The sequence below is a fragment of the Lynx canadensis genome, chromosome B4, assembly GCF_007474595.2.
Source record: "Lynx canadensis isolate LIC74 chromosome B4, mLynCan4.pri.v2, whole genome shotgun sequence".
NCBI lineage: Eukaryota > Metazoa > Chordata > Mammalia > Carnivora > Felidae > Lynx > Lynx canadensis.
The window spans coordinates 109,914,490-109,923,283 of record NC_044309.1 but is presented as its reverse complement, the minus strand read 5'-3'; the positions used below and the strand labels follow the sequence as shown (position 1 = coordinate 109,923,283).

At 31.7% G+C, this 8,794-nt stretch overlaps 1 protein-coding gene across 3 annotated transcripts in view; it reads right to left on the bottom strand.

Moving 5' to 3' along the window:
- Window positions 1-1,695: 1,695 nt before the first annotated feature.
- The window catches only part of TMTC3 (transmembrane O-mannosyltransferase targeting cadherins 3), a 59,637-nt gene continuing 52,538 nt past the window's right edge, over window positions 1,696-8,794 (bottom strand). For 2 of the 3 annotated variants that reach the window (XM_030323339.2, XM_030323341.1), the window contains exon 14: window positions 1,701-7,744. In XM_030323339.2, coding sequence (XP_030179199.1) covers window positions 6,930-7,744 — 815 coding nt within the window. In that variant the 3' untranslated portion in view covers window positions 1,701-6,929. Of the gene's footprint in view, window positions 7,745-8,794 lie in introns of all 3 variants that reach the window. The other variant, XR_004343892.1, reaches the window with a different exon arrangement.

The following is an 8,794-nucleotide window of genomic DNA, read 5'->3' as shown; positions in this document are numbered from 1 at the left end:
TTACGATCAAAGAGCACAGTCTTGGAATTTACTGAGGTTTCCTTTATGGTCTGATACATAGTGTGGTTTTGTAAAGATTCCTTATGTGCTAGGAAATAATGCATATTGTGTCAAGTGAAATTCTATATAAATTTAATAGGTCAAGGTTATTTAAATCTTTATCCACTTATTTTTTTCTCTGCTTGACCCCTTAGTTTCTCAGAGGATTTTGTTAGAATCTCTAGTTACAATTTCTGATTTCCCTGAACTATTACTCCTTAAAATCTCTAGTTACAATTTCTGATTTATTTCCCTGTACTATTACTCGCTGTTGCTTATTTTTAGATTATATTGTTGATGTATGTGTTTATGATGGACATGTCTTGTTACATTGTTCCTTTTACTAGTATGCATCATTCATTTTCTCTTCTCTTTTGGCCTTGAATTTTGTTTTGTCATGTATTAAAATTGTTACCCTGGCTTGCTTTGGTTCATATTTACTGGTAGGCCTTTTCTCATACTTTTGCTTCTATATAAAAGCGTTTCAGGGACAACATGTTGTTGGACCTTGTATTTATAATTCAATGTAATTATATAAAACTTAGTTGAATATAATGAAAACAAAAGAGAACTCTAACAGCTTATTTTTTGTTAGGTTTAACTTATTTTACATTCATTTGAATTACTGCTACATTAGTCCTTTATATCTTAGCATCTTTTTTTGTACTGCACTTTCATTTGCCCTGGCCCCATTACTAAATTCCATTGGGCTACGGTGAGTTTTCTTCTGATGGATTAAAAGTTACACATTTTTCGTATATTTGTAATATTTGTTTTTAACCTAAGCCCCATAATCATGTTTAATGATGTCTTAAACTTTGCCACCGTTTTTGAGTAAATAAACCATTAGTAAGCTCTCATGTTCTTTTGGTTTCTCCCCTACCTCCTCCTTCCCTGCTTTAAACTGGATATACTTTCTTTTTCTTTTAGTTTCTCTTTCTTAAACTTATCCAATAGGCATGGGGTTTGGAAGAAAGGATGGGAGGAATGAACACCTCTGGATGTGATGTTTAATAGATCACTGGGTTCATGGTCCTCAAGTTTAGAGAAACTCTAGGCTGGAGGTTTGGAATCCTATAAAGCTGAAACCACTGCTCAAAGGAAACAGGGAAATAAAAAGGGTAGAAGAGAGAACATTGGTATTTAAGGTACAGGTATAAATTAAAAAGCTTGCCAATGACACTGCAGATCCATCACCAAGGGAAATTGCGGTGTCATATAAAGAGATCATGTATTAAAAATGTACACACTACAAAAGGTTCCCAATTTACAATGGTTTGACTTATGATTTTTTGCCTTTATGATGGTGTAAGAGATATACATTCAGTAGAAACTATTTCAGTTTGAATTTTGATCCTGTCCTGGGCTAGTGATATGCAGTATGATACTCTCTAGTCAGTGGTGGGCAGGATCAGCCAGCCATGAGATAATCAATACACTGACAACTGTTCTATACCCATACAACCATTGTTTTTCACTTTCAGTACAGTATTCAATAATTACATGAGACATTCAACACTTTATTATAAAACAGGCTTTGTGTCTGACGATTTTGCCCAATTGTGGCTAATGTAATTGTTCTGAGAACATTTAACATAGGCTAAGCTATGATGTTCACGAAGTTAGATGCATTAAGAACATTTTCAACTTACAATATTTTCAACTTCAATGGGTTTATTGGTAAGTAACCCCATCGTAAATCAAGTAAGATCTGTATATTCACTACTCAGGAATTAGTTTTACAGATGTCACTACTGAGCTTAAGTCCAATTCTGCTGACAGTTTGATTACTCTGATTCCACTCCCAAAAGGCAGTTACCTGGCCTGCCAGTGCCCATCAAAAACAGGATTCTGGTCACAAGTGGTCTTCTTGCAGTTACAAAGATTTTCTGTGGTCTTTCGCAATTCCTTGCTTAGATAGGCAGAATGGTGGAGAAACTCCATATCCCTCAAATAACTCCCACTGTATTGCCTGCAACTTTATAAAGAAAGAAGTTCACTTGATTTAACTGTTAAGATGACTAACAAGACCTATCATTTGTAGTTTAACATGGATTAATCAGATGACTTTCCTAATATCAGAAACTAAATCCATGGGGGAAGGAAGGAATAAGGACAATGGAGTTTAACCACTAAAGTCTTTAAGAAAGGGAAAACTAGAATGGTTTGGTGAGAAGTATTTTGCTTAAGGTAAAAACTGAAGGCATCAGGTTCCTATACAATAAAAACACGACTTGATGGGAATTATGCTATCCATTGGCAGAGTCACAGAAATGTTACTTTGAATAAAGTGGGTTCCAAAGAACATGAATTTGCCTGAGATTAAGTCTTCAGAGACTTTTACAAAAGATTTTATCTTATGCTACCTTCCTAAAAGCAGTGAACAGCAAAAGAACAAGTTCCTTAGCTGGCTAAGGAACCAGCATTAAATATCTAATAATCTGTTTGCTATACGACCATCATTAACATTATCTCTGCTAACACATAAAGCAAATCATATGTATCAAATGCAAGCCTAAGCCTTGTGATTACATTAATGATTAACATCTATTATTTACTACATACCTAAGCCTTATGATTACATTAATGATTAACATCTATCATTTACTATACCAAGAACTATCCTAAACAATTTAAATATATTAATATTTTTAATATAAATATATAGATTTTTCCACTTGCTGAATTTATTTCAACAAATCAACTTAGAAATGTCATAAAACTTCTGACATATAAACATACTGCCATGTTATGAAACAGACGTTAACACCCGCTAAAAGTCAATAATCACTTGTTAGGAAAGCTGTTCATTAATAAGGCCAGTCTTTAGCAAAACTAAAACCATTCTGTTTCCTTAGTTTTCCCAATCTAATAAAATATTATCAAGCCACAATCAAATAAAATAAAGACAACACTGGATGGATAGATCAGTACTACTGGTTGGTTACAGCTGTAAACAGATTCATGTTGATACTACGTGAAAAAAAAATTAAGCCAATTACATCAAATAAATCATGGCTTTTCTTTACACAATTTACTACGTGATGTTAATTATGGTCCTTATCAAACGTGTTTGGTAAAGACTATTTACAATGTACATGGCTAAGCATGCATTATTTATAGTTACAAAAATACCTGCCAGTTTATACAATAGGATATATACATATTAAACCTATATAAATGTAAACCAAGGACATATAGGTTAAACATTCCTTTAAGTTATATTAGTAAGGGTGGTAACAAGATTTGAATCCAGGCAGATCCATAACTCAGACTCCTAATTATTTCACCACACTGACTTCTACTTATGTGTATAAAATTCCATATTTGAATTTGTCTCATTTTCTTTAGTCTCTGTCACTAAGGGTTGAAAATGTATCACTGTTCTTGGAGCAATTTAACACATCTTTTTCATATCACTGCTAATAAAAACTACCCACCAGCTCTTCTGTCTTTGTGGGGCAGAAATCTGTTGATACACTACTGTACTTCTCATTTGAACACTAAAAGGCAATTCAGGTGAAGGTTTTAAAAAGCATTTTATACTGAATATTTAGAAATATGGTACACACAGACACCACCATAATATAAAATGCATATAATATTAAACTATTTTCTTATAAACCCTTAACATGGATGGCTGATAGCTTCCAAGAGACAAAATTTTGGACAAAGGTACCAGATATTTTGGGGGGTTCATTTTAAATATCATTTAGTCATGCAAACAATTAGGAAGTTTTTAAAAAAATAAATATGACAAATATATGGATTTCTGAAGTAGAAACTGACATACAAATCTATATATTTTCATAATAGTTCTCATTAAAGCATCTTCAAAGAAGTATTCTGCAACATGAAGTTGAGAGCTCAAATTAGATATAATGAAAACGCATGAGGTTTTATTAGAATTGTGTAATTCACATACTAAATATTTACATAAACGTAAACACAAAATTGCAAACATATTTGTTTTATCCTCCAAGTCATGAGCTTCATGAAATCACTTACTGGTATAGTTACAAGATAAACCTCCCAATTCTGAATGTTAACAAGGAAATACCATAGGAGCAATAGGAGAAAAATGTAATTCTTTCTTCTGAGAAGCAGTGAAAAAGTAACATAACTGCCCCTTTGGGATTGTCAAAGCTTTCCTAGAACTCCTGGGGGAATATATTCTTTTGTAAAACAGTGAGAACTAAAACTACATCGCTTTACCAGCACACAGACCTATGATAAGCTTTCTTTTCCAAACATACAGATGCCTACAACTATGAACCATAGGTTAGTGAACTGGACTAAAATGCCCCTAACCATCCATATCCCCATAAAGGCAGTTCCAAAGAGGTGGGAAAAAATCTATTACCTTTTTTCACTTGAACAGCTTCAATAAAATTTCTACTATGAGTTTAAAGAGAATAATCACCTTACACATAAGCAAGCTTGACGGTACTTAAGATGAAATAAATACTAGTTATCAGAAGAGCATAATTATTAAAACATCAAAACTTAACCGGGTTATGTTACTAAATTAAAAAGTTAACACAGAAGAGATAAAGAGGATTTTCTTGAACTAATTTAGAATTTCCTGAACTAATTTTGAGCAGTGGTCATTAACCCTGACTACAAATTAGAACCTGAGAACTTTAAGAAAGATAGAAGCATGGCCCCCTACCTAAGAAATTCAGATTAAATTGTTGTGGGGTGGGATTCATATTTAAGAGCCCTCCAGATGATTCTAACATGAAGTGAGGGTTGAAACATTAATTTGGAAAAATCATTAATTATTCAGAGTGGATTTGACTTAAATAAATTATTTAAAACTCAAATACATGAGCACTTCCTACATGATAGGCATTGTTCTAAGTGCAAATAAGGAGGAAATTCTTTTTTTCTACAAAAATCATTGGATAACAATATATTTTTTAACTTTTCAATAGTTATACAATTTTATTAAAATATTACTCAAAGCTCTTATTATAATCTGCTGTCATGAAAGATTCTCTTTACTTTTCTGAATTATCTTTGTTTGATACTATAACAGAAGAGATCAAACTCAGAAACTTTTTCTCAAGATACGTGGAGAGAACATAAGATTAACATAGATTTTGTTTTTCAAGTCATAGTATATGAGGTATTCTCCATCTTATACCTGGAGTCACAAATCCATAATTTAAAAACTGAAACTGGGTATTGCTTTAAATCCTGAATAGAATCTCCTAAATCAAAAATGAACTATGATTGGTGTCAGTGCTTGATTTAAATTGCCTAAAAAATAATCTATGACACAACCTCAGGGAAGCTAGTAAGAGTGGGTCTTTAATGTAGACTATGTTTCTTGTGACCTATTTAGAAAATATTTCTTTATAAAAACTTACAGTAATGATTTTTGAAACAATTTAGTTATCTCAGAGGAACAGAAATACAGTTTTTTAAATTCTACATAATTAGAAATCAGTTACTATCTCAGGATGATAGCTTGAGCTTTAACATTTTAAATTAAAACCAACTTTATTCGATACTGTAAAACTCATTTGAAATGTATTTTAACTCAAAAAATCAGATATAAATTAATAAATTTGATTTATATCTACTCTTCAACCTAACAGTTTTCAGGTTTAAATTTGCTAAAATTAACTATTAATCCTACATGAGGCTAACTACCTTTTATAGCTGGAAAATATGCCAAAGACGATGAAATTTTGGTTAAACTGTAATATATGCATTTATAGGAAAATGCAACAGCAATTTGTTTTCCATAGTTGATGGAATTAAAACAGCTTTAAATTTTTTATGAAAGCTCAGTAGTCAAAATAAATATTTAATAAAAATATACACCATAGGAAGATATCAAGAACTTAGTGTTTAAAAATAAAACTTTGTCACATTGTTTTGCCTTCAGTTAAATACAGAACTCAATTTAGTTGCTTAAAGTATCTAAGAATGATTAAGTATGTTTTTGGAACAATTAAAATTCAAATAACACTAGAGAGAGAACACTAAGATGAAAGAGAATCTTACTATGTTTTAACTCAAAAGTTTAAATGAAGTTATAATTATTGGAACTTTTTCAATCTGACTAGACTCTAATAAACCTGAACAGTTTGGGGAGTAAAAAATCAAAGATAGCTATGATTTATGTGGGGTTCATGCTGTGAAACTCTCAGTATGTAAAAAAATAAAAATACAGTATATATGAGCACCATTAGAAATGTGTGTATTTAAAACTTTACCTGATTAAAAATTGAATTTCAGAGTAAAGTTAAGGACAAGCACACAATTATGAAAAATACATTCTTAAACTAACATGTCATAGGACTTATTTTAAAAAGTTTTACCTGGCAGTCCTTCTAAAAATCAACCAAAGAACATAACCTAAAAGAAGCCAGTATTCTTTTGTGGTGCCAAGTTCCTTTGTTAAACAGAAGTTACCAAAGAAAAAAGAATGTGTTCATTAAGTGTTTTCAATCCATAGTCAGATTCCAAAGGTAACAGAAGGTAATGAAGTCAACTAATAAATGCAAATTCATAGAATAAACTAGCATATGTTGAATCTGCCCCCAAGGGTTTATCATTCAGGCTTTAGATTATTTTTGAGAGTAGTCAAGATTACTCTGCAGGTAGATTCTTCCACATAAAAGATACAAATTTGCCAACTGTAATTTAGTATTTCTGCTATATTTGCCAAAACTCAGAACTACTGTCATATCTTATACAATACATACCCTGGGGTAACACAGGTATTTAATGAAAATCGTATTTTGATCCTATGTAGAGGCAGCTCATGATAGACTGTCACATGTACACTTGTTGTTTTTTCAAAGCTCCCAGTATAAACAATCACATAAGATAGACTGAAGTTCTTTGAAGACATTGTCACATGATAAATAATGCTATTCACCATTTAAAATACGTTCAATCTCTTCTAGTCTTTTTAAAGCAGCAACTCTTTTTTTCTCAATTTCTTTGATTTCTTTTGTTGTTTTATGGGGTGTCTCTTTGTCTGTACTTTTTCCTAATAGTTTGTTGGACTTAGACTGACTTTTATTATCACTTGGTTTTATGATCTGTGTAGGTCTGGGTTCACTTCTTACTTCTTTTACATTTTCAGTTGGAATTTTGTCTCCTTCTAATCCTGAAGTCTTACCAGCTGGGGATACTGGCTGTTCTGCAAAACTAGATGAGGATATTTTATCCCTGACTATATTCAAATGGCGTTGAATATATTCTTCATGTGGTGCTAATGCCAATGTTTCAACCAGGCATCTTTCAGCTTTTAGTAAGTCCTTCTCTTCAAAATAAACAACACAAAGATTGTGTTTTCCTTGCACATTGTTTGGATCCATCTCCAAAATTTTTTCAAAACATTTTTTTGCTCCAAGTATATCTTTCTTTTGATTCATCAGAATGTCTCCCTTTAAAATGAGACCCTTGATATGGTCAGGATAGTATCTGAGTAACTCTTCCAAAATTGGCAAAGCCATTAATTCCTTTGCAGTCTGAGAATACAGGAGAGCCAGATTAAACAAAGCACTTCTAAAATCGGCTTGTAATTTTATGGCTTTCTTCATCCACATCTCTGCTTCACTGTCCTTTTTGTCATCCATGGCAAGCATTCCCAAATTGAAATAACCATTAGCATCTTGTGGCTCTTCATTTATGTAGCTAAGAAGGCGTTTTCTAGCTTCAGGTCTAAGTTTAACCTCACCTAAGAATAATTAAAAAAAAAAAATACATATTGTTAACAAATGAATTAATAAGCCTGAGGAATAAAAGCCACTTTCAGTATTTATCTAGTTAAGATTACAAAAAGACAGCATCAAAACAACTAATTTCTGTACCTACATCAAAAAGTGGAATGAAAAAAACCCAAAGTTTTCACAGGAAAGACAGTTGTGTTTGAAACACTGAAATGATAGCCTATTTCTTTTCCTTTAAAGCAGAAAGAGTGCTTCAAAAATCAGAAGGGATGACATACCTCCTTAGTTAAGAATCTAACTGGTAGTAGCAGAGGAAGAAAACACAATTAGGGCGAAGAGGCCTGGGATTTGCCAAAAATGACATGTATTCTAATCTTGACTCTATTAACACTATGACTTTATACATTAAACAAATAACTTCTCTGGGTTAGCCTGCTGAATTTTCTAGGCATTAAATGGGATATATGTAAAACAGCTCAGCAAATAGTAACTACTACTGGATAAACAGAATGTTTCAGTCTTACAAAATCAGATTTTTAATTACTTCAATTTTTTCAAGATTTTCAAAGGTAAAAATATACCATTAAATATAAAGCTTATAAATTTAAATATAAATTAGGATGCAAATATTTGAGATAATTTCTATTGCAAATAAATACAAAAACTTCAAGTTCCACAACTACAAATCTTAGGGTGCAATCTTGTGTTGAATACTGGGCATTTTTCATGATTGCCAAGGTTAGCTAACTTTACAAAAACATTAGCTTTTCTCTAAATTTATGTTTTGAATACCAGGCATAAATACCTCCCTCTATACTTTTATTTGACAGTAAGATGAATAAAAAACATTGTAAAATAAATCAGTCAGCTTAAGTTCTTATCTTGAACTAGTTTTACTAAACTAGCCATATGACATTTGGGGTAGTTATGAGATCTATTTGGTCCTTACTCTAATATACTAAATAGAACAATGGCAAAAGTAAATTCAAATACCCTCTGTAACTCAAATACTATGATTTTATGATTCTTTCATTTTTTGTAAAAGTTTTTAAAAAGTA